The 27,579-nt window shown below is 37.7% G+C and overlaps 1 protein-coding gene across 1 annotated transcript in view; it reads left to right on the forward strand.

Annotated features, from left to right (window-relative positions):
- The window catches only part of LOC140359428 (voltage-gated inwardly rectifying potassium channel KCNH7-like), a 95,154-nt gene that overhangs the window by 2,437 nt on the left and 65,138 nt on the right, over window positions 1-27,579 (forward strand). Inside the window, exon 3 of the mRNA XM_072444355.1 lies at window positions 26,900-27,055. Within this exon, the coding sequence (XP_072300456.1) occupies window positions 26,900-27,055 (156 nt within the window). The remainder of the gene's footprint in view (window positions 1-26,899; window positions 27,056-27,579) is intronic.

Here is a 27,579-nt window from a genome sequence, read left to right on the forward strand (position 1 = left end):
CTGCCAATTAATCCATAATGACTTCTATTTGCAGTCAGTTATAAAGTCCCTGCTCATATATGAAGTCTGACCTTAATCATATTTTAAAAGGGCATATCCCCTGAGCATTAATCTTGTCAGTAGATACAATCTCCAAACATAAAATATCCGAGCTGCTCCTCCAATCCATTCATAATTTTTCCTGACATTTATGATAGGCTCAGTATTTGTAGCTGAATTATGCTGTCATCTTACAGTTTTGGTTACATTTTGATTGTGTTAGCTGCTGTTGAGTTGTTTGACTCCACATTCATCTTAGTTTGTAGATAGATTTATTTATAACAGTACTTAAAATGATGGATTTTGTTTGTTTGAGATTCAAAATTTCTAAATAATAACTAAAACTAATTATAATTCCCATTTAGGGCAATGAGTATTGTAGGAATAGCTCAGTTATAGTAATGGTAGTTGTTGAATTGGTAGTAATAGCAGTTGTAGTATTAGTGGAGATGAAATGGGATAAAATGGATCTAATTGGAGCATATTATGTAAATCAACTTTTATCTAACTACCATATGTTTTAACAATGTTCCCTCATCCATTAGTTTACTAAGTTTTATTTCAACTGATTTATGCATGTTTGAGTAATCCTGTATTGTCCTGCATTTGAGGCTTAAGAGTTTTTACCAACCCCCTATCCCTGCCCACCTTTCAGTACTACTTTGACTACTACTACTACTACTACTTTGAGTCAAACATGTCAGGTTCAAATATGTCATGTTAGTATCAGTTCTGCAGTTTTGAACAGAAAGTCAATAGAGCTCTTTCAGTTATGAAGACGTTTCAGATCAATAATAGTTTACAGTTAACAACATGAAAAATAATGATCTACGTTTGTAACTAAATACCCGAAAGAAGCATAATATGTCTTCTTTAACTGTAATGACAAAGTGATTAGTAGTGGTCGCAGTGGGAGTAATAGGAGTACATCTTTAGTACTTGTTTAACTAATAAACAATTCAAATGGTGGAGTGGTTAAAGCGGCTGCACCCGTTTGTCCTCAGTTAGTCAGATTTGGCTTTTTAAACAGAACGAGAAAAGAACATGACTGTATGTTTACACAATCATGCCACAAATGATTTTATATCCCTGATAAATACACCCTGTTATTATTTTTAAAGTGAAAAGCTAGTTTTTAAAATCTAAATGCAGGTACTGACAATTATTATGGGCCACAGCAGCAAGACAAAAATATCCATATTGGACCATCTTTCGTTGTGGGTTTGCTTTCCTTGCTGTGAACATTTGTTGAATGTCTCGTCCCCCTCTCTCCCTCCATTTCACACTACAACTGTCCTGTCAACTCAAGTTTTTGGGACAGAAAAAAAAGAAAAAGCTTTGTTGTTCGACGATTGAAACATTGTATTTGTTCCCATTAATCATATTTTCTGTGTCACCAATCACGCAGCAGTTCGTTAGTTTGCAGAATTCATGAAATATTGAATAATGGCAGAAGACCAGTTTACCTTCCATCCCCCAGTGCTGAGTGCGCATGCAGCGCCCCCCGTGATTCAAACGCACCTCCGTATCATCACTCCCTGAAGCTTCAGATGCCTCCAGTGAGATTGCACAAACACATCCTGCTCTGAGCTCTTACATGTGCAGTACAGGACCATTCAGGAGAAGCTCTCACACGTTTGAAACCTTTACAATGTGTGAGACGCACCGTGCCAATTATAGAGAGTATGAGAGACTCTTTTTTATTTATTATTTTTTTGTCCGTTTGAGAAGAGAACGATTTTGTGAGCTTATGGACAAAGTGAGGAGAAGTGTAGTGCTTAAACGGTAGAAGAATTCAGTTACATTTTTCAATGACCCAAGCTGATTGTTGACAGTTGAAACTGAATCTTTATTAAAATTGTATTTCCGGTAATTGTACAGCTATAGTAGTATTAGTATTTGAAGTCAAAGGAATTGTGGTATCTATTATGTTGTTGAGATAGTACTAGTTGAAGTAGCAGTGGTATTTGTTGGAGTAATGGCAGCGGCTGAAGTAGTATTTACAGTAATTCTAGTAATAGTAGTCATAGGTTTTTTTGACAGTAGCCCCTGTTGTAATATCAGAACTAGAAATGATATTTGTACCAATAAATGAAAAGTGAGGGCATCCATAATTTGACTTGAGATATACTTTTTTCTTGTGGTCAGTAGAGTACTTCATAATTTCCCTGCTGAACCGTAAATGTATACGTCAAGCTATTGAACATCAAACACTCGTTTTGAGCAATGTGCAAAACGGCCAGAGAGATATGAAATAGCAAAAACAATATAAAAAGTAAATCAAAAGTGTAGTGAGACAAACTGACAAGCTGCTCAATTATTCTGCTCAATGATGATTTAAAAAAGGTGTATTACTTTATAGAAGTCCAGATAGGCTTGTCACTTATTTTAAAGAGCGATTATACATTGCTGCTACAGAAAAAAACAGAAATAAACCCATAGTAGGAGAATCTCAGTGAACCTTTTCTAACTGTACAATATTGTTAATAAAACATGAGCTGCTACAAAAAAAAGCTGAATGAGAATATCTATAATGACAAGTTATGTAATCCAACCTCTACAGCTCAGCTCTTATCATACAACAATAAATCAACATAACACATTACTAGTTTGATATTAACATTTTTAATTGATTTAATTTTAATTATAAATGAAGAATATGTAAATACGTATGTTCATTTTCTAATGCAAGAAAATTTACATACGTTGTTGAGCCCCAGAAAATATTGTTTAATCTATTATTTATGGAACAACATAGTAATGATTGTGACAGGACTTTCTAAAGAGAGAATAGTTCTGAATTAATGCAAAGTTTAATATTTAGTAGTCTCATTATTTTAGAGTTAATTACTGGTAACTCGCTTGTAGTTTCTTTCTTTTTCTTCTTTTTTAATTAAAATAGGACATTATATAAACAACGAAAAGCATTTAACGCTGTCAATATAAATCTAAATCTAGGCTGGTTTTCTGCCCAGAAACAGCAGGGGGAGACGACGGACACTTCAAAAGCCCCAAACATGCATATTTAACAGGAACTTAAACATAAACTTACAGATTCTATGTAACAGCAATATGTGGTCATAAAAACACTGGATTAGTCAAGGCAAGAAAATAAATTATTTTTCTCCCACATTTTCCAATATAACACCATCAGATGTATATTTTCAGACGCACCATTCTTAAACTGGTCCATTTGCCCGCGGCCATTCACATGTTGGTGCTGCTCGGTGTGAATGGTGAAGCTCGCAGACGGCCGTGCCTGAGTCACAGAGCATTAATGCGATGTTAGCTTCCAGCGGCACAAATCCCCGACAGTCCAGCTCCTGCCGCGATCACGTGGTGCGGTCAGCGGCACGACATGGCCCAATGTAGGCCAGTGACCACGGCTCATCCCTGGCTCCGCACCTCCCTGGAAGACATCTGCGTGGAGACAGATGCACGGATGTGTTTAGGTGTGGACCATGAGGACGCAATGTAAGATAATCATCACTTTTGTTATTCATCAAACTATGCCTGTCAGAGATGGACAATATATCAACATTTGGATAATATTGTGAATGCTGTTTTGAAGGTATGCAACATTTAAACATCAGGTGTATCGTTTTGAGTAAAAATGCTACAGAAAGAAGTCATTTAAAAAATACACACAAAATGCCATTGGCCTGAGCCTTCTCCAGCTCGTCCCGAACACTGGGGTTCAGATCTGCACTAGAGACGTCTCTGCTTCTCCTTTAATGTTTTCTCCGCTTGATGCCAATGTTTAGACCCTTCTCAAACACACTGACATCTTTTCCATGACCACGGGATTTGTCTTTCAAAATAATGCACAAAAAATTATGGGACTAATTTATTAGGAACAACCCTAATAGACTGACTGCAAAATTAATCATAATCAAATTGGAATTGCATTTTGAACAGACGCAATTGGCAAAGGCCAAAGACACTAAAAATTTTCTCCACAAACTGCAAAATATCCTTTTTTTCTGCATGAATCTGTTAACTCTGTAGTTTAAACATGTACAAACATACATGTGATTCTTTTCTTAGTTTGACTTTGTGTCAATTCTCCTCAACGCGTTTATTGTTAAAACATAAATTGCAAATGTAATAGTAAAATTTACAAGAAAAATTGTAGTCGTAATTGGAACTATACAGACTCTAAAACAAATGGAACTTTTATAACAAAGAGCAGCAATATTGAGCATTAAAATGTCAAAAACTAACAATGAAATGAACAATTTACACTTTATTTGTAAATATTGTCTATCTAGAAGCCAAATTTCAATCTTAATTTGGTTAAAATTACTAAAAATTTTGATGTACAATAGAAATAACTATTTGACTACTCGACTAGTAAAATAATTGTTATTTGCAGTCCTACTATAGATAATACGCTCAATATTGTCAATTGCATATCCTCAAACCAACATTCTCTCCTCCTCTGACGCTGCTGTCATGTGTGAATTTTTAATAGCAAGTTTGATTGGATTGGAGTCCTGGATACAGGTTTAATCTTCCATCATCGACCTGTTTTTTGCTAATCAGGAAGAAAACAAGAGCCAGCTGCTCCGTCACAGAAATGGCGTTTCCAAAAAGCTGTGAGACATTTACATGAGGCACTTGAGGGCTGTTTGTCTTTGGCCTCAGAAGTGGGACACGTTAGAAGAATTGGAAATCTGGGGAGAAGATTGTGGGCTGGTGTTGTATCTTCTACGAGCTGCTGATGTGATCGTATTGAAGTTGTTAGCTTCAAGTACAAATGGAAAATTAATTAAATTCGAATCAAGATCGAGAATGAGAATGAGTCATTTCTTATCGTTGTTGATCATCTTTGGTTTTTTAATCGAGAGGACTAAAAAGCAGGGTTCTGATATTGGAGGAAGACATTTTGTGTTAAATGGCTGTGATTAGAAGGAAATTAATATCAACAAAAATAAATGAAACCGGAGGGGAATAAATCAAATCAAGAAAATTTCAGATTAATACAATCTTAATGTTCAAACGAAATGCAAATGCACCTCGCCATGAGGAAAACAAATCTGTCATTCATTTGATTTTGTCGTATTGCTCAGTTTTAAGGTTTGCAAAATTACAATTGTGATTTTCACCTAAAAAGGAAACAGCAGAACCTGCAAAAATAAAAGACTGCTGACCTTGTGCTCACCCTCATCATATGTATTTCTCGTTTTTGTCCATGTTTTTCACTTATCTTGACCATTTCTATTTCTGACACTGAGGAGTGTGTAAACCATCACTCAATCATCCATATTCTGACAAACATGAATCTAGCATGACTTTGGATAACCCCTGAGTCAGCTGGACATAGAGATGCAATAAAGACCCTCATGTCAGACCACTCACCCACTGCATTCTGGGAGGCGCTATGGACTTCCATTGGCAACAAAGTTTGAAAAGTATTTAGTCCCCTGTGCTGTGGACATTCTAAATGTTACATAAATTAAAATATAATTTATCTCTTGTTCTTGTTGTTTTATGTGGTGGTAAGGTTCATTTCTATCCTGATGGAGGGAATAAAGCTGTATTCCATATTCTAAAGAAACGGTTAAAAGGGACATATAAAGCTAAATCCACTTGAATAAGATTTAAACTTGTTATAACTGTGTTGTATTTTAAATGATCCATAATTGTTAATATAATCTTGTATTGTCTTGCAACTGAGGCTTGAATACAAATTCCTGTTTTTACCTACCCCCTATCTCCGCCTACATCGCTCTAAAATTGAGAGCGATGTAGATGAGTGATATATGTAGGGTTATGAAATATCCCATAGCCACTTTTCAGAAATAAAACATGTAAATGACAATCTGCTTCTTGTAACAATGAAATGTCACTATGAAGAGGCGGGGCTTATCAGTTCTGCCTTTTTGAACAGGAAGTCAAAGGACCTGTTTCTATTATTAAGCCGTTTTATATAAATATTGTGGTTTACAATGAACAAAATGTAAAATTATGATCAACTTATTTTATAGTTCAACACCAAGTACTTGCAAAAAACAAAATAGGTCTCATTTAAAGAAAACATGAATAAAGAACATCCTCTTCCAAACAAATGTCAGGTAATATTTTAACCATTTTGTGTCCTTTCATTTTTTGTGCAATACTTGATCCTCAACCAAAAAATCTGACACATTTTCTGATGGATGGCAAAATATGATCTGATGATTGCAGTGAATAAAAAAATAAGGTGGAGACGGAAAGGCTGAGGTGGCTGATTGTTCTTCTGCTGCGGTGCGACGAAGAGGAGGACAAACTGAGGCGTGTCGCTTAAATGACAGGGACAGAGAAGATGACGGGGACAGAGAAGATGGCAGGGACAGAGAAGATGACGGGGACAGAGAAGATGGCAGGGACAGAGAAGATGACGGGGACATAGAAGATGGCAGGGACAGAGAAGATGACGGGGACAGAGAAGATGACGGGGACAGAGAAGATGACGGGGACAGAGAAGATGACGGGGACAGAGAAGATGACGGGGACAGAGAAGATGACGGGGACAGAGAGGATGACAGGGACAGAGAGGATGACAGGGACAGAGAAGATGACAGGGACAGAGAAGATGACGGGGACAGAGAAGATGACGGGGACAGAGAAGATGACGGGGACAGAGAAGATGACGGGGACAGAGAAGATGACGGGGACAGAGAAGATGACAGGGACAGAGAAGATGACGGGGACAGAGAAGATGACGGGGACAGAGAAGATGACGGGGACAGAGAAGATGACCGGGACAGAGAAGATGACGGGGACAGAGAAGATGACGGGGACGGAGAAGATGACGGGGACGGAGAAGATGACGGGGACAGAGAAGATGACGGGGACAGAGAAGATGACCGGGACAGAGAAGATGACGGGGACAGAGAAGATGACGGGGACAGAGAAGATGACGGGGACAGAGAAGATGACGGGGACAGAGAGGATGACGGGGACAGAGAAGATGACGGGGACAGAGAAGATGACGGGGACAGAGAAGATGACGGGGACAGAGAAGATGACGGGACAGAGAAGATGACGGGGACAGAGAAGATGACGGGGACAGAGAAGATGACGGGGACAGAGAAGATGACCGGGACAGAAAAGATGACGGGGACAGAGAAGATGACCGGGACAGAGAAGATGACGGGGACAGAGAGTTCATTGGCTGGTGGGAGGAGCTGTGAACATGGCTGAATCCTGATTGAATTTATGTGTTAGAAGAATGTGTGTCACAATCTGTTCCAAAAAGTCTGACTATTTGGTCTGACTATTTGGACTGAAATCAAGAATGTGGCAATAGTGAAACATCATCTTGCATTGAATGTTTTCCCGTTAAATCTGAATCCTTCATGTTTTGTGATGACTAGATTAAGATTGAGAGATTTTTTTCCCAGTATATGATCCATATGAATGCTGTCTGGTTCCCTCCTGTAGCACATCCTGTTAGCATACATCTCATCACATCTGTGCACATGCATAATGTAGCACTGAATATGGTTTGCTCCTCCCATCCCCCAATTTGTGCTATGTTCCAACTAATGATGAGGACTGGTACAGTGACCAATTAACACCGGAGAAGTCATAAAACCTCTGCACCCTGGACCTGCTCATTTGCATCCTACCGTTTGAAACCTTAACATGACCTTCTATAGTATGTTCGTATAATGATTGTGGACCTTTTCGAGTCAGGCAGGGCTGCAACAACATGACATCCAAGCTCAACTATTGGGTGATGTCCATGCGCTGGTCTAGTATAGAATAGCATGGCCCCATTATCTTACAGTACAGTGTGTCCCACGGTTTTGTTATTGTTAAACCATCCATATACTTGTTTCCATCTACGATAACTAGCGCGCCCTGCTGCACACAGAGCTCCTTCTCTTCCGAGGTGCATCCAAACGTCATGTGCTGTTGTAAATGTTTAAAGCTTGGCATATGAGAGCAGCGCAAACCCCGCTCAACATAATCGTGACCTCTGTCTTCTCACAATCCTCCCAGTGCACACCTAGCCTCACACTCAACTCCTAATACTGCTCAGAGGAATTGGGAGTGAGTCCCACTGCTCATGAATAAAGATATCAGCTCTGACAGTGCAGTGACTGGGAATGAGCGGCTTACAGAGTAAATGCATTAAACTGGTAAGGAAGGAGGACACAATCCGCTCCTGAAAGACGCCGATGAAAGATTCATGGCTTGGTTGGGAGCGATGGTCCTATTGATTCAAGTCTTCGAATGGACCTGAAAGTGAATGGGTTCCACATCTTCTCTCTCCCTGGTGTTTTTGAAGCTATCACTTCAAATGCAATACAAATAATCCGTCTTATTAAAGCTCTTAGAAATGTCCTCAGACGTGGTGCGGCACAGAGCAGCTTTAACCGTCTACTCCTGTGTCTTGACGGTAGTAATTACTGTCTATTGGACTGAATTTCTGTTTGTTTTTCCTCTCCATCAAGCAAGGTCAGGATTTCGAGAGCCATGTGACATGAAAAAGCAACAAATCTCTGGCTCTTTGCACTGAAAAGGCAAAAAGTTAAGCTGCTTACGCCAATGCTTAGAAATTAAAGTAGTATAACAATGGGGTCTATCGGAGCGCACGGTGGCGGCCTGTAGCGCCGTGTTTGCTTTTCATTCGCCGGTGTTCTCCCCTCCGATGAACCACGAAGGTACCCCGCACATGTCCCCCCCCTCCACCATATATTATCAATGAGATATGATGGCTTTGAAAAGCGATCCTTTTCCACAGGGTGTAATAATACTTTGTACTTCAATGAGTCTTAACAAAGGAAAGCCGACACCGTGCGGCAGGGAGAAGTTAAATAGATAATGGCTACATAACAGCAGCAGCTTAGCAAAGAGCGCTGAATGATCCGGGACATGTGGCGTGCGTGGGTGCAGGGTTTCATAGGTGACTCCCCGCCGAGACCGTGGGCACCCCTGCTGAGTGTCCCGTGGCTGGGGTGAAGAGGAGGAGCGGTGCTGGGATGGGAGGTGTGCACTTGGACACTTGGATGAGCAGCCTTCAAAGAGACATATCTATATTTGATCACAGGCTGGCCTCTACAGCGCCGACACAGTACGAGGTGACACACAAACAAGCGTTCCTTTGCTACAAGCCAAAGCGGCGCGATCATGAAGCTAGCAATCAGCGATAGCCCCAGGTGAACATGGGGGACTGGAGAATACAAGGCAAACATGGATATGACTTTTCTACTTCACTTACCGGATGTTATTCCAGTCACAGTTTTTGCAAGGCTAAGAATGCGAAATGGCAAATTGTCAGTCAGACAGGCGCAATTAGCAAACATCAATGACGGCAATGATTTAGTTTGAGGAGCTGTACCTGATTTGTAGCGTCTAAACACATGAATAACAGACATTTCAAACTATTTGCAATGGTCCACAGACATTCCTCACTTTTTCACATTTCTCGAGCATCTTTATTATTTATTTTTATTATTATTATTCAACTTTCAGAGCGAGATTTGCTGTCATTTCCTGGTTTTCGTAGAATAAAACGCTCTATATGCAAAAACTACTCAAAGGCCTTCTTTTGACCCTAAAGGCCATTGCTTTTAGGGCCTAAAAGCTGCTTTTGCAACATACACTACATGGGAAAAGATGGGTACACCTCTTAGCCTTACAAATACATTATTTATTTAGCAAACAACCAATTATTCTGGCGTATTCTGTATAACAGCTGCTAACCGTATAGTTTAGATCTGTAATGCATGGGATTCTTGTATTTGTTTAGCCTTTCTCAAATGTTAATGTTCCTAGACGACTTTGTGATGTGAACTTTGAATAGAATTCCACTATCAAGACATAAATCAAATGGTAATCGCCATAAAATGCAGTTTTGTTTTAACTAATTGGTTGGGCTGCAACAATTTATCGGAATAATGTGATTAATCGACTACTGAAATAATTTCTGACGATATTATTTACCTTTAATTGTTGTGCGGACTATACAGACTATAAAACACATGGCAAACGATATTTAATGTCAAAGACAACAGCATTTTTAAATTGAAATGACAAAAGCAACGAACAGATTTTTATTATGATTACGATTAACCAAATAATCATGACATCCTTAATAACACGTAGATTATAATGTTTGAATGTTTTCTGTTAAATGTGAGCCAATGAGTAAACTTTTATCCATTCATTCAAAAATTATTGATTAGAGCAGGGGAGCCCAAACTATGGCCCGAGGGTAATTTTTACTGTAAAATTGGGTGAAAATCAGCTATAATAACCTAAATAACACACATGTTGATGAGATATAGACCTAGTATTAATGTTCCAAGCCTTAATAAAGGTGTGTTTCCAATGATTCACTTCATTGTCATATTGTCTGTGGCCCTCGGCTCTGTATATGTTTCAAAATGTGGGGCTCAGTGAAAGAAGTTTGGACACTTCTGGATTAGAGTCTCCTGGCCAAAGTATGCTCCTTCTCATACAGACTATTTCCTCATCTTTAGATAGTGAAAGTATACGCCATGGAGAAGCCACATTAAAAATGTCAAAAAAAATCCTGTAAATTTCCCCTGTGCTTTCACAGAACAGTTAGATTTTATGGCATGTAATTATTTTATCTATTTGTTGTCGAGACGTGGAGCACCGCACCAAGAAATATTCAAACTTAATTGCTTTATTATGGGGAATTTGGCCTGCTCGGCTTTTGTTCAACATGGGAACTGATAAAATAGAAATGCTCTTGCAGAAATCGCAAACTATTTTTCTTAACGTGGTCAATCAATCTTTACTTTTTAGATTTCACATTCATGTTTTGTGTAAACATGAAAGTATTGTGTAAATATGAACAACAAACTAATCAGGTTGGGCCATTATTAGTAAGATGGCTGGTGCTCATTCAATATTGAAAACCTTTAGCTAGAGACTAAAAATAACCATGTGAACTGATTAAACATTAAAGTTAAACATGCAACTTTCACTCAAATTGAGAAGACAGCTGTGACTGGTGTCGGATGGCGGTCTCACTCACTCAGCACAAAGTTCCACACAACCTCGTCTGTTTTGTCTTAAGTCAGGGGTGTCCAAACTTTTTTCACCAAGGGCCGCATTTTGAAACTTAAACGGGGCAGAGGGCCACAAACAACTGGACAATGTCGAATTTGTTGAATGACAAAGTGAATCATTCGAAAATTTTGCATTTGATGTAATTGCGATGAGCCTCCACACCTTTAATTAAACCTAGAACATTAATATTAAGTTGGTATAACATCAATATGCCTGAATTTTCCCAATTTCCCAATAAAAAGTACTACTTTTTGTTGTTTGGGCCGACATAGCAGGAAGCTGGAGGGCCAACAAAAATTGGTCTGAGGGCCGCATTTGGCCCCCGGGCCCTAGTTTGGACATGCCTGTCTTAAGTGGTTCAGAGGCCAACTTAGACTTACAGGAAAGTAGATGAATTAACCTGACAGGCTAACGGAGTCAAACTTAACATTTGCTGCAGCTCAAGTTAACTTTCAGAAATATTCCAATTTTATTGGAACACATTTATTGGAACACACTTTCTTGAGTTTTAACCATGTTGTCCCCCTCCTCAGATAAACATGCTAAAAAAAATGCCTGTTAGTTTGTTTTTCTATTACAAATGATGGAAAAAAAAAAACAACTTTTCTAGTCTCAACACTGCAAAGAGTATAAATTGTGGTAAAGTTTTGAAAATACCTGTGGATAAAACACAAAAAACGATTAAAATGTTGCCTTCCTCAAAACTGTCAGTCTCTTATAATGTTTTTATAATAATAATAATGTCAAATACAATCCTAAATGTCTTTAAACCAGCCTCTGATATCACTCACATGCGTCTGAGTGGTTTTCATTTGACAAAACCACCTTGACATTTCATATGTTGTGATATTGTGTGGTCAATCTCAGTTTCCCAATTGAAATCACATCACGCTTCACTTCACATTTGCATCCAATTCCCTCCATTTAGAATTTAGCATGTTTTTGTTTACACATTTTCAAGAGTATCTGATCACTTCCATTGCTAAACAGGATATGTCTTTCTGGTGTTGTCTGTGGGACCACACGACAACAATACAAGTCGTGATTTCCAGTGAGGAGGAATGTTCATCCACAGGCTATTTTCATCTAGCGCTAATCTAATATTCCTCTTCTCGCCATCTGTGTTTTGGTGCTGTATTCCCAGCCATGCACACACTTTCTTCACCAACAGACTCAACATACACAATTCTTATGCTTTATTTTGTGTCTTGCGATGCAAAAACGCACATAGCTGCTTTGGTTATGATGCTGATTGGAGATGAAATTAGGCCAGGCGGCGCGTATAGCTGCGAGCGGTGACTGTAGGGCACCCGGCTCTAAAAAACGGGTTAGAGAGCTCCTATAGCCGCTCCTGATTGGCTCCTGAACCAAGGCGCATGTCAGATTACATTAGACAAGACTGCTACCAGGCAATAGGCTGTGGTTGTATTGTCAAATCTCCCACTGTAGTACATTTGGTGTGGGGAGAGTCACAACCTTTTCAGATGAATATGTGCTTGTCCAATGCTCCAATGGTACGGGGACTTCAAAATGTGTTCATATATTATTTCATCATACATAAGGACACATTTTTGTTCGACTAAAACAAGCAACATGTCTGTGTGCCCAATAAATGCATCCATGTACATTATGTAAGATACCTTTTTATGGATTAAAAAAAGAATGGTCCACAGAGTATTACATCTCGGACCATAATATTAGAATGTACAGACATATATTTGATTATCTTTAAGACGTACATATGTATTCATTATTAATATATTTAATGACGTCTTTATGCATTATATATTGAATTTGTTTATTGTAATTTAAATAATAATAAATTATTTTCTGGTGGAAATATTCCACATTATGGTATTTAACAAGCAGATTGATGCCATGTTTTGATGTATATTTGGCCTATAAAAACAGCTGTATTTGCACAGATGCGAGATAGATATGTTTAATGTAATACTGTGGAATATTACAGGCCTTGCAACATGTGTTTTTCCTATCGTTTTGGACATAGAAAAAGATGTGTAAAAAAGTGTAATCATCTGGACACGTTTCGATTTTCATCTTGGACGAATGAGGCATTACTCTGTTTTGGACATATGGAAAATTAGAATTTAAAGTGTATTGGCTTCAGTAAAAGCTATCAAAGAAGATTGCAAAAAGAATTGATTAACAGTAAAAAGAACAGAAACTTGCAGTGTAATCTTTCAAAGAACCGAAGGATATTTCTGCGCTTTTGGGTTTAATTTTATTATCCCGTCTTTAGATTTTTTGTATTTGAACCTTAACCAAGACATGGTTGACATTTCAGATAGAAATATGATTGTCATTGTCATTGGGATGATGCCAAAATACAAATGGCTCACTTTTACTTTGGATATCTAATTCTTTTTATGGATATTTGAAATGTCAAATGAAACAACAGGAGCATCTTGAGTAAGTGTGTGTGAGAGCTCAATGATAACGGCCCCCGCTGTACAAGTATAAAGCCTATATATTCCCATTCCCTCGCCTCACTTTGACATTGTTGTAACAACATAAGATGACTGGATTAAGCGTTGTTGTTTTTAAATAATTAACGACGATGGAAATAGATGTAATGAAATTTCCATGGTGGGCAGAGCGCTCGACAGCAGCACTGTGCGCTTCAGTTCAGGCAGGTGTAAGTAACGCTTCTTGGCTGGCAGCAAAACGCCACGAAAAGGTCAAGGAATTAATGGGCGCACGCAAAAGGAAAAACATGGCATTGACGTTAACTGTGTCCAGCAGCAAAAGGACATCTTTACTTGCAGTGTACATGTGGTGTAGGTTTGACTATTTGTCATCATAATTTTGACTAAAAGGGCTTGTAACTGTATTTGTTCTGGTTCAAGAAAATGCTTTTACATCCTGCAGTGTATTGTAAAAACCAAAAGGACAAGGCTGAATGATTATCACACACGGATGAAGTGATTTTTGGAACAGAACCGTATGGAGCAACAATGAATGCTACATTTTGTCCAACTGTACAAATGCAAATGCTTTTAACCATGTTATTGTCACACTTGTTTCAGTTATCCTCCTCTTTACAAGGTCTTCTGTCTGTAGAAAGTATGGTTTTATTAGCATAGCATTCACGTTGCCTAAGAACTAACCCTTCATTGTTTATTCCCAACGCCTCATTCCTCATTGGAAATGCAAGTGTAGTTTGCAAAGTGTATTTTCCATTTGTGTACATTATTTTATTTTATTTATTTATTTATTTTACGTTAGATACCGGTAATGTGAAAAACAAATCTTAATTTGACCAAAAACATGTTTAAAAGGGAATGAAAGCCTCAAGAATGAATAATATTTCAACTTGAAAGGTAATCAAGTTTGTTTTCTTTAAATTCAAATTACAAATTGTATTATAGATTATGTAGCTCCAATGTACCTTCTTCCACATGTTCATTCAATGCTGTTTGTTTATTACCTTTATATCTTTGATTGAAAAGGAATGCATTAAAATAGTACCTTTTCACTGTTCAACCAAATTCTCAAAACTTTTAGTCATAGTTTGATAGTTGTCACCACTGGTTCATTCAACCTTTCATTCAATTTAAATATATTAGTTGACTAAAGTCATCACCATTTGCCACTAGGCAAAAGTCCAGGAAGAGCCTGGCGTCACCTACCCACTGATCAAGAGCCAGTTCTTACATTAAAAGGTTTGGTTGAGTTTTGTCTGGGACAATTAGTTTAGCCAAAGCTCAATCTAGGGAGGGAACAGACAAGACTGGGTCCATCGTTAAAGATAAAAAAGCTCCACATATAAGGTGGAAGTGTCGATGAGAGAGTTGTCGTCAAAGATACATACGCTCAGCACAGACGTGTGCAGAGGCAGATAGCGCTCTGACGTCTAGGGACGGTCAAACATGGGAAAGAATCAATCTAAAAGTGATGTGTCCATCCCGGAGACGCCTGTCATGCTGGCAATGTCAAATAAATATGGGAAAGAGTGTCTGCCAGTGTGGTCCTAGAGATTTGGTTTTCCATCTGGTGGATCACTAAGCACGGACAAAATGTATGATTCATGTCAGCAAAACTTAAATTGAATGAATAGAAATGAAAGTTTTGTGATTTCTGTCATGTCTTTGTGATTTTAATGCATTATTTTTCCTGTTGTGTGAAGCCTTGCTCTACAAATAAACTTGCTTTGCCTCACAAACGCACTGCAATTTTGGTGCGGAATTTCACTCAAACTGGTTATAGCCTTTCATCTTCATCTTTTATTATTAGTGAAACTCCACAGCTATTTGAAAACTAATACATGTGAGCTCATAAAAACGCTTGACAGATTTTTCATAGTGGTTCCGGTGCTCAGGTCGTGACTGCCAATCTCGCCGTCTACAGGGGGCACAACACATGCCTCAAAATGATGCTTATACATGGGGCAAATGAAATTTCAAATGATACTTTTGAAGCGTTAGATGAAGCGACTGGGATATGGGAGATGAAAGATAGTAGTAGATCTGTTTTTGTCAAAGCTGCATCCTGATTGGCTTGTAGAAATGCCATTACCATAAACGGTAATAACAGGAAATATTAAGAAACCTTACCGCCGGATGGAACTGCAGATTATTTACAGATTGCTTCTTAAAAAGTGTTTTCGTCTCCTGCCAGATGATTAAAAAACGATATTACCATAATATTAACAAGCTTCATGCTGTTTTGCCTCTCTAATTGGTAGTTATGGAGGTAAAACTTGTTTGATGCCAAAGTTGGTTCACAAATCAAAGGCTAATTGGTTCTTTCCAGTCAGTTATACAGTTGGAAAAGTTTTTATATCCGTAGTTTCTTTTTTTTAGATAGTATATAGTTTATTGACTATGAGAAGTAAGAATTGCAAAGTTGTTGCCTTTAATGGATGGGTGTTGTACTGTTCATACTTTAAGCATTTGTGTTACTTCAGATTGTGTGATTACTTCGAACTCAGATGTTCTCACAAAGCGTGTGTATTATTTGGTATTATTCCTATAAAAATGATTGATTTAAAATTGAACTACATCAGAAATGTACTAAAATGTCTTGGTTTGAGGTTAAATTATTGCACAAATGGTAATGAAATATTATGAAATGTCTAGAAATATAACCATTTACCTTTTTTTGAAATGAAGCTTTTGTCCAAAACCTTTCTTTTTTTCACCTCTAGGGTTATTTTCATACTATACATTATTTTAATTTTGCATCTTCAATACAACAATTATGATATTATCTTACATGTTATTGCCCATTTCTAGTCCTGACATATATTTGACTAATTCTCTAATGCTACATATAATTATATGTCACAGGATCTAGATTTTCATAGTAGTTCAAAGAAAGATGCTCAGTGTTGTAACTGTAACTGAAAACGAGTACACACAATAATTATAATGTTGTTTTCTGGTGCATCAGAATAGAGTTACATCCCCCAGAAAATAATACTGTGAAAGCATGTGCATTTGTTACTTCTCTATTTCGTGATAAAGTTTCTCTTAACAAACAGTGAAACATAAACAAAAAGCTGTTTTAATCTTGTGTGAAAGTATTCAGAATACAGTACTTTGATTAAACAAAGTAACGGAACAACAAAATACAGTTTATTGCAGGTATTCAGTTTGCTGTAGTTTTGTAAATACATTTTACAAGTATTCTTCAGAAGATGCTATATTTGGAAGGTGTGTGCCTATGTTTGTATCATCTTTTGCAACATGCTCCAGGGATTATGGTCGAGGATCCTCTGGTACCCTCAAGGTGCTCGGGCGATATCTCTGATCACATGGTCCTATAGAGCCTGGGGTCCCACACTGAGCCCTGTATGTGTCTGTGCAACACACAAGAGCTGATGGTCTCATGTCACAACAGTCTGAATAATGTCCATGGTATAAAGTTCAGATTGAGAGAGGAAGAGTTAGTATTCTTGGCAGGGTTTATGCTTCATATTTTTGTAACATAAATTTTGTCATTCTTTCTTATTTCTTGACCTATGCACGTGAAACAAAAACTAGCACAAGGTGGACTGTCTATTTTAATTTTATATTTGTTTGTTTATTTTAACTCAAAATCAGATTAATTCTGTAAACCGGTGTTAACTTTAAACAGTTCAATAAATATTTATTACATTTGAACATAATTTATATCTTTTTTGATAAGTTTCACACAATTCTACAATAGTATATTTAGTATAGTATAGCAGTATTTTATCTGTCTCCATCTGCAAATATGAAAATATGAATACATTTCAAGTATTTAAATTCTATAGAATAATTTAGCAAACTGCTGGTCTATTACAGTCTTCGGGCCGTTATACAATGGTACAAAATGTTACAAATTGTTACTATTTTTGTACTCTGCTGAATCGCTTGAAAAAGGAGGAGCAGATGCTCATCACAGTTGTTCTAGTCAAAGGTCAGACTTGGTGAGGTCAGGGGAGGCCTGCTGGTCACATGACTCACTGCTCTCCACAATATGGCGCTGTCTTCGCTCACTCACCACACAATTTCCCTCGTTTTGGATTAATATACCAGCGGACATGGTTTATAAACGTGAAGAAGGGAGTCTCAGCTAGTGTGGACAGTGGCGTAAAAGGCAGAGGATGTAAGGACGCCTCCCTTTGAAGCGTTTTGGTAAAGGTGACATTCAGCAGGAGGCCACATGAGAGGAGACCCCTGCGGATTAGCCTTTCACCACCGCCATTGTCTCCCATCTGCTGGAGAACGTGCACTAGCCCACTGCGCTTCTGCTGCTGCCATCCATGACTTATGCTCACAAGTGGCTTAAAAAAGTACTTTGCACTATGGTCCTTTTCTGCTGGGGCTGTGCAAACGCAGCTTATCTCGTCTTCATGGAGATGTTCTTACTTTGCTTGGTACATTCCACAGTATGGAACACCACTTATCTAGTGTTTATTCAGTTGCTTGTGCTTAATGCCATACTGAGGAATATTTCAAGCAAAGCTATAACATCTAAGAGTGCGTCTCCATAACAAACACAACAATTGTTATTGCATTATGCACTGTATCATATTTTGGGTATCGATGTGAAGTGCTGGTGCTAATGTGAGCAGACTTTGTTTTGCTAAGTCTGTTAGCTCAACAAATAAAGTTATCATCACTGGAAACGTGTCCCGACGACTACAACTGAATGTTTTCTACAATGGACCACTCCAGGACAAATGAGGGATCACACCAATTTCTCAGATAGTTGTAAGTTGTTGACTCAAAATGTTAACTCAAAATTGCCGTAGGAAGTGGATTTGGAAAACGCATTTTTTTAAAAAACAATGATTTATTTGGTTAAAATCTCATAAAGTAGCATAATATATCTCCTTTTATGAAGTTGTATGCACTGACTGGCTTGTGCAGCTGCATTTCCGCTTCATTAAATACTCAACCATCTGAAATAATAAGTTTGTCCTGTAATGTGCTCATTTGTTTATACACTGTAGCACTGGACAATTCCAGTATGTGGAGCAGAGGAGCCACAGCAGGATTAGCACCATCAGGATCGTGTTACTGCTGGATCTCTCCCATCGCTTTGGGAGCTGTCCATGCCACCATCATTTGTTTGCCGTGGTAAATCACATTTCTTTGTTTTTGCTGATACATTTGACAAACTATGAGTAGTTCACAGTATTATTCAATATGTAGATTACCAACTTTTGTAATGAAGGAAGTGAGGAAAACTGGGATTCACCATAAACTATGTAATGGTGGTCCATCTTAAAACCAGTCAATAGGTACATTACATGGTCATGAATAATCAGAATCAAGAATAATCAAATAATCCAATAATAATCAGATAATCCAAAAATTAGGTTGGATTTGTGTGTTACCGCACAAGATGAATCATTCTTTTAGAGTCACTGTTGTATTTGGAAGAGTACAATTACAATTATTTTCATTTTTTTATTCGGTTTACCATTTTTGGACAATTTTTTTTTTTTTTTTACAAAATATGTATTTGTACATAATTCAGTCAAGTCTGAAATATGAACGCCAATATAATCACATGCATTTGCAGAACAGTTTTATAGAGGTTTAAACTACAAGGTTTATTAGTATGTTATATTTTCTAAATCATTTTTGCCTTTGTAAGATTCGGTTTTGAAGTGAGATGAATTGGGAAGCAAAAGAATAAAGTATGGATTTTTTTATATATTTCATTAAAAAAAAATTACCTGTACGCATGGTAGATATGAGTGCTTTTAGAGCATTAATTGTATGCATCATACCGTTATTTCAAAGTCAAAAAAATTACCAAAATTACCTCTGCAGTTCAGCCAAAAGAGTCCCTTTTTTTTTTACAACGCACATATTCTGATCACACTATTTTGGTATATTTTGATCATTTCATCATTTGATCTAGTCTTGAAGACATTTTCTACTGTTCTGTTTAGAAATTCTAGTGCTGTGACTAGTAAACTTGAAAACATAACTACAAAGCAACACATAAATACAATACAATAAATCAAAATATAAAAAGTATGAACCATATGAAGAAATTCCTGAGAAAACGCAAAATATGTTGCTGAATTGCTTCTATATTTGTCGTTTCAAACAGAATTTCACATCTGATTTTGGTGCAAAAACTAAATTAGTATTATCCACCAGTAATCATTAATTTGTGGCATTTAAGTCTCATTAGAATGCATTGACTGTCTGTGCATGGCCTTATGAATACAGTTTTATTACACGTTGGAGTGGTCTTGCTGCTTCTTTTGCTGTCATCAATGCTATTTCTTGTCTGCCCAGCAAATCTAGAAAATTACATCCATGTTACGCAATGTACATTTTCTGCCCCATGTAACAAAGTTGTCTTATCTTCTTACATAAAATGAATAAATCACTGGATTATTTAGATAATATCCATGCAAAATGTTTAATACCCTAAACCTGAACAATATGAAATCACAATGGGCAATTACAATCCTATCTATTATGTATGTAAGGTGCTTGGTGTGCTAATTCATATTTAATGCAAAGTTGTGTGAGTATGAGGGAAAGTACGGGGGGATTGCTGTTGTGCTGAGGCTGCAACTGTGTCAGCACCGGTTTGCACATATTGAGAAATGTTAATATTGTCATTTTGCCCTGTCCAGCACCGTTTAACCTTTAGTGTGAAAGGTTACATAATGGCACATATGGTAAATGCATGTCCAACAAAATGCACGACAAAACATCTGACATGCTCTAAGGGAAACGCTGATTGTTCCAGTTCAAATGGTACAGAAAGTGTATTTGAAAGGCAAAATGGCTGATGTTCTGTGCCTCCAGCTCCATAATGCATCTGTTTTAAAGGTGCACTATGTCACTTTACTGGTGCATAACACCTCACTGTTTTGGGTCACACAAAATATCCCCTCAAGTGTTTATGAGTTAAACAATAAAATACTGATATATTTTTGTGAGAAATAACATTCTTTATCAACATTGCTTTGCAAAATTGCCCAACCAGTGCATAACCACAAACTAGGACTAAACTAGGACCAACCAGGTCTGAACCAACCCAGAATCAAGACAGCAGTCTAAAGCAGAATCAAACCAGGTCTAAACCAAGACCAAACCAGGTCTAAACTAGTGCTAAACCAGAATTAAACCGGTAAACAGGCTGGAATAATGTCTTGGAGGGCCTGATTTGGACCCCGGGTCTTATGTTGAATACAACATGTTATATAATACATGATGTATGCTGGAAAATAAAATCTATAAAACATTCATTCTTACTATGAGGGGCCCACCTCTCCACAGATCTGACCTGTAACTAATACTGCATGGATTGTAATGTCTCAAATCAAACCATAAACCCAGAGAGCAACTACACAGAAAACAGTACTATTGATATTTTAACAGTGAGATGTAAAACTGTATCCAAACGCAGGGTGCAGACAGGCTGGACTGACTAACTTGGATAAACTTCTGAAATGTTGCCCAAGTCTGAGAGGCGAGAGTGTTCTTATGTGACCGCTGCATTAGGGGTAAGCAGTGTTCATTTCAGGTAGTAAAATATTGTTGTCATAGTTTTCGTCAATGTCATATTTTTGCTGACTAAGCGTGCACTTTTGATTCACATCAGGATTCTTTCGCCTTGCTGGTTTGGTTGGTTTGGGTAATTGTGAAAGTGCAAACTCTGATCCGAACAAAATCAGTAAGTCACCAGGAAGTGAGCCGCGCTGAGCCGCACGTGAGGCTCAGAATCACTTCTATGGCTTATATTGTACACAGCACCTCTACAGATGAGGGGGTTTGATGAATGCGTAGTGTGAACTCAAACCGGACCAGCTCAGAGAGACACAATAATGCAACTTTGGTCCCCAAACAAACCGAGTCCGCTTCAATTTGTATTGTGAATGCGACCTAAAAGTATGACAAAATGTACATACATTTTTGTGTATTCAAGTATTTTTGTCAAGTATTTTTGTGTATTATAGTTCAAATAAAACATATATTTTCTGTTCAACTAAAATTATTATGGATTTTATCGACAAACTGAAGATGAGATATGTGTTTATGACATACTGTGGTACACTTCAAAGAAAACAATAGAATTGCTGCAGATAAGCATCGTTAACACTTGCAATACTGACCTAACCATGTGCAATTCCGTCATATGTGCAATTACTGTGAAATTCATGTGCAATCCATGTGCCGTCGTGACACATATTCATGTGCAATTACTGTCGTGATCACATGCAATGGTATTTATGTATTTATTTATTTATTTTTATCTTTATTATTTTTTCCCCTCCATCCCTTGTTGGGAAATGGGTGGTTTTGTCTATGGGAGTTTTTGTTTATAGGAGATCTTCTACTGAAAGTGTTTTTTCAAACTTCCTATAAGTGATCCGTTCTTTTCTTCTGTATCTACCTCTGTATCTACCTGCGTTGCAGCAATGAAATTTCCCCATGTGGTGCAATAAAGGAATATCTTATATCTTATCTTATCCACAGTCAATTATTACTTATGAAACACTTTTGAATGAAAATTGGGTGTGTAGGGGGGGAAAGGTGATATTTAGGCGCCAAGAAAAAGTTGATATTATTTGGCATATTCTCTCTTCCTGTTTTATATACTGTCTTACTGGTTGAAAACATGATGCAACTTTATGAAATCATATTGCGTCATATAAATAAGCTACTCTTCAGTTGGTTGCTGTAAACTGTAGATGCTAAATCTATTGCTTTATCATGTCACTTATGTCTTGGTTTAATCAAATACAAATGACAAGGGTTGTCAAAAGTATTGAAATCCAGATACCAGATAATCATATTCAAATATTTATTTTAAGCTTTATCAGAACTAGTATAAGACCACATGGAAACAGAAAGCACAATTATTTTATGTTGAAAAGTACAGTCTACTAAAGTACAGTCTAAAAAAAATACCTAAATTGGTACTGATTATTCTCTGATACTGAGTCTTTTCCTCAGTATCAACATTTAGTTTGAGATTGTACCATTGTGACAAAAGTACGCATCGCACACATGTTTTATATGTATGTATTTATGTATTTTTGTATTTATCATCTAATAAACTTGATCCATCTGTGTCCACACAAGGGTCCCAAAAGACCCTCTAAACATCACTGCTGCTCATGACTAAAACCCATCATTTGCAGTAGTTGGCACTAGCAATACAGATATTGTGATTCCTTTTTTAACCAGTAAGAGCTACATAACCTTCCTTTAAAATCCTCTGAGCCAACGTGACTGAGAGCTCAAAGTTCAGAAGCCGTCCTTGTTATGATCACTTTGGATACAGGAATTAGGATTTTAGCAAAACATTGAGCATTTGTACAAAGCAGATTTGATTTGACAGAACTGACTGTCCCTTTGCTTTCTAAATCCACTTCACTACTTTTACATGTTGACCTGCTGCCTCCCCACTGTCCCCTTATAGTCCCAATACACAATAAATCAGAACATTCTAAAGAGCCTATTGTTTAAATGCTTTAGTTTATATGTAATATCTGTTCAGTATTCTGTTTTCAGTGAGACTATTATATAAAACTATATCAAACTTTGCTGTGGTATATGTATGTCATGACCCTTGTACAGACCACACCTCTGTGACTATGGCATTGCAAAAGTAACATTGTCTGCACCTAACTTCACTCATAAACAGGCACATTTGTTCATAGATTTATTCAATCACTATTTAAAAGCTGTTTTAATTAAAGCATTTACTCATTCATTCACCCTTTAAATACTCATTTTGTCTTCATATTAAATAATCTTTTCATAGTTATTTTGTATAAAAGCAATAGCATTAGCAGTAGCATTAGCAGTAGCATTAGCAGTAGCATTAGCATTAGCATGTTGTTTGCAGTCCGTCAGTTACAATTTGCAATGCTAAAATGTCATTTCTAGAGTTTTTAAGTGCATTATGCAATTCCATGTATAAAAACTGCATTACACAGTATTACTTCTTCTACTCTCAAGGCATATTTAATTAATTGGCACCGTTCAAACTCCAAATGCGACACATTTGTGAATTCTGTTCAACACAATAAAGAATGTCTCGATGCTCAGATTGTATCACTTGCACACAGCCACAGAACACTGTTTACATAGTTCGCCCCGCGCTCGACCCCAATATTCCGCAGGCCTTTGTGAGACAGGCTCTTACTCACTGCCTCATTGTTTCCTATCCGTCAAAGTCACGTCTCGGTATCGTCATGGTGACAGGGCAGCGAGCACCTGGAGGGGTTTTCAAATCTGCGGCGGACATACCAGGACGCGATATATTTAGTCCAACTCGGCTGCTAATGAATGCTGCTGGTGTCAGTGAGCCTGAAGAGCACGGCTGATCATCTGTGTCTCCGCCTCCAAGACACCGACACGCCGACTGAGCAGAGGACGGGTCACGAGCACCAGTAAATGTCTTAATGTGGGGTTCTGACCTGCTGCCAGATGGGCTCAAAAGAAGATTTTTCTTGTTGTTCCTATTTCAGACTCATTTTACAGATGTGGAAGACGTGAAAAGCACCTAAAATGCTCAAAACCTGTGTGAAAGCTTAAAAACACTGCATGAGTTGTGTGGTTTAGTTATGTTTTATTTTATTCTATTAAATTGCACTGCTTTTATTGCTTTAGAATTAGTCAAATTAACTGAGCATTTATTCCAATTTTGTTGTTTACCAGTATTATGGTTGTCACTTTGTCGCTGCGCACAGTTCACAGCACTTAGGAAACTGTTTGAGAAATGTGCTTTATAAATAAGGTGGATTGGATTGGATTAAAAAATATTACATTTTATGAAAGCTTCAGTTTCTTTGCATACAAAATACTACAGAATGGTTTAGCTGCTTGCTTCAAATTGTCTTGTTGGCGGTGATTTGAGTGTTTGTGGCAATAATAGTCTGATGAAACTGTGTGGACTTTTGTTGTTGTTTTTAATGGTTTTTAATTCACGTGAAGAACTCCATTCAGAGTGAGACACAGCTCCATCTGGCACGGCAGGTCATCTGACATGTTCAGTGTTAAAATCGAGTTAGTTTCAAGTGGTCCAAAGTTAGTACTCACTTCCCTAACTCATTTCTAACATCCTCATTATTCACAGCCATCAATTTCAAATCCCTTTCCACAACCTTTAGAGGCTAAGCAGAGGTTTGCTGTCACGCTATTGTTAACAGAAACTACAATCTGTTCTGTTTTGCAACAATCATTTCAGTTATTGCTGTTGTTGAATAAGGACAATATGTCAAAGAAATCCCACCTATTGTGGTCAAAGTCTAGAACTACAGTCAATGCAGAGACCCGGCTGTCAATGACATTTAATTACTGTATTGAGCCTGTTGGAGCCTGAGGTCTGCCCTATGGCTCCTGCTGATCAAGGGGTCCAGCAGTTGCCTGGGAAACAGAACAGATACCTCTGTCTGCCTGTTGGGTAGCTATGCCTCTGCCAATATCAACTGATGCCAGGTTATTAAAATCAGTTACATCCACTTTAATAACACTTCAAATCTCCACTTCTGGGTTTTTAATCTAATCTGTGTCGTTCATTTAGTGATGTCGTCCAACTAATCCTCATTCTCATGCTGACATTTTCCAACTGTCATAAATATTTTATAATAGCATCTGTTTTTCACCAATTCTCTTCATCAAAATGAACAATTTTCATCCAAAACATGCTGAATGCCTCTCTAATTGTTGTTATTTATAGCTGGCTTGTTTAAATTTTCAGCGCGGCGTCTGTTCCCACTGGCCCTCGCTGAGCAGACCAGTCCTGCTGCAGAGCGCTGTGTAATATTCAGACTAAGTTTAGACCGAGGATGGTTTTTCCGCCCGGCTGCCTCTCAAGATGCCGCCCGCTCCTCATTTTTCTTTTCTTTGGGCGGATATGAGCGCAGAGGTGCACACAGCGCGGCTCTGGCTCTAGGCTGTATTCCACTTAACCCCCAGCAGCCTGGGTTCAACGGTACCGGGTTTAGTCTTGCATCATGGTCTGATCATCTTCTGCTTTGTTGGTGGATTGGCTAATAAAGTGTAAAGTGTGAGTCGGATATGAGGCGATTCAACAGCCGCGGGGCGAGTTGAAATGAAAGCTGGAAACTACAAAGATTGACCCTCACGGTGAAATGTGATGATGTTAAGATTTGCAATAGTTCAGACTTACGGATTGAAGCCAACAATTGCGAAAACGTCACATTTTTGCCTTTTGTGTATTGCTTGTCTATGTAATCCAGGTGCTATAGCTCAAGAAAACTGACAAAAACCAAATGGATAAATGTGAATAGTGAATCCGTTTTGACATTCGTCTAAGTAGCTTCTTCTGTTCAATCTGCTGTTGCATTTTCATCTCAAAGCCACTAACCAGCACTCCTTTGAGGACAGAGAAGTACAAATCCTGGCCAAGGAGAAGCTTTATTTGCCAGGAAAAACAATCCATCTCTGAACAGAAATGGGGTCTAAAGTACACACATGTTTATGCAAAATACGACTCAGCTGAGAGAAGTTCTATAGATTTAACAAACAACAGATACTCTTTACAGTAAACAACTATTTTCTGTATTCTTCATTAACGATTGTCCTTTACTCTGCATAACTTTGTAAACATTTGGACAAAACCATATTTAAACGTTTCCACTTTCACTATTAAACTGAATTACATTGGTGATTTTTCATAGTTACAGATATGTGTATATTGTTACTACTTCTACTGACTAGAACTTTCAAACGTTTCATAGCATTTGCAAGACTTTACTTATCCCTGATCTGAAGAAAACATGTTCAAAAGAAATCTTGATTTGACTGATAATTGGGATTTTGCTTTAGTCCGAGTACAAATCAAAAACCAACATGTGACGTAAAAGCTGTTTGTGTTTTTGTTCTGTTTTTTACTCCTCGAGCCAATTATTCTGGCAGAAAGCTGAATGAGCTTTGGGCTGCAAGATTCTGCTGCAACTTGTACTTGTACATTCAATATTGTGTCAGCAAATGGTGTTCCAGTTAAAGTCGTGACTGCAGAAAAGTGTATAGTGTTTTATGTGCAAGTCAATGTATTTTAGAAATGCCTTGTCTGTAGATGCTAGTTTCTGTATGTGTTGAATTTTATTATAACTATACCATTTCAGGTTTCAGAAAGGTGTCCAGAAGATGAACTAAGATACCGTGTGACATATTTGTGTTCACCAGGGGATATTGTAGTTTTTCCTCGCTGTGACGAAGGGTTTAAGGTCAAAGGATGCTCTGACTGGGACACTTCTCTTTTCTTAAGAATACTGGTTCATCTGTTGAAGCACTTTTATAAATCCCTTTAATGTGACTGCAGCTGTGGCTTTGGACTCCACAAAAACATTTCACGTGTTGTTTTTGTGTGTTTTCAGGCTCAGACTTCCAGTGCACCACTCACATAATCCCGGTGAAGAACGAGGAGGGCATCGTCATGATGTTCATTCTCAACTTTGACGAGGTGGTGGAAGAGGGAAGTGATAACTCCACGGAGAGGTTAAGCCCGACGTCGCCCACCAAGTCCGACCAGAGTGAGTACCAAACCAACCAAACCAACCAAACAGCAACACTATATTGGGGTTTTTGCGTGGATTCAATTTTAGATTTTTTTTTTTACTCAAGAAGCATTTTAGTTTAAACACATCTGGGAGTTGTTGTAAGACGAATTAACACTTCATAATAACCACACTTATGACCTTAATAAAGCATGAACAATGACTTAATTCAGAATCAACACATAGTTAATTTAGAATGGTTCACGCTAAGTAACTATTTCATGAAGAGCCTAAACTTAACTCCTAACCTTAACCCTTGAAGCACTTAATCACTCAATAAACTGTCTTTGTTCATGCTTTATTGAGGCTAATAAAGTTGTAGTTATTATAAAGTGGGACCAGAATTTGTAGATTATTTTATATTATCTTGATATTATGTCTATTCCACTTTTTCTAATATTTCTGTTTAAAATCAACATTCAGTTCACATTACACACTGCACAATTTAGAAGAATGACGACTGAAATCAAACAGTGAATCAATTATTATTTGCACTTTAT

This window comes from Eucyclogobius newberryi, unplaced genomic scaffold (genome assembly GCF_026437365.1).
Source record: "Eucyclogobius newberryi isolate DKJ021-1_F unplaced genomic scaffold, fEucNew1.0.hap1 SCAF_14, whole genome shotgun sequence".
Classification (NCBI taxonomy): domain Eukaryota; kingdom Metazoa; phylum Chordata; class Actinopteri; order Gobiiformes; family Gobiidae; genus Eucyclogobius; species Eucyclogobius newberryi.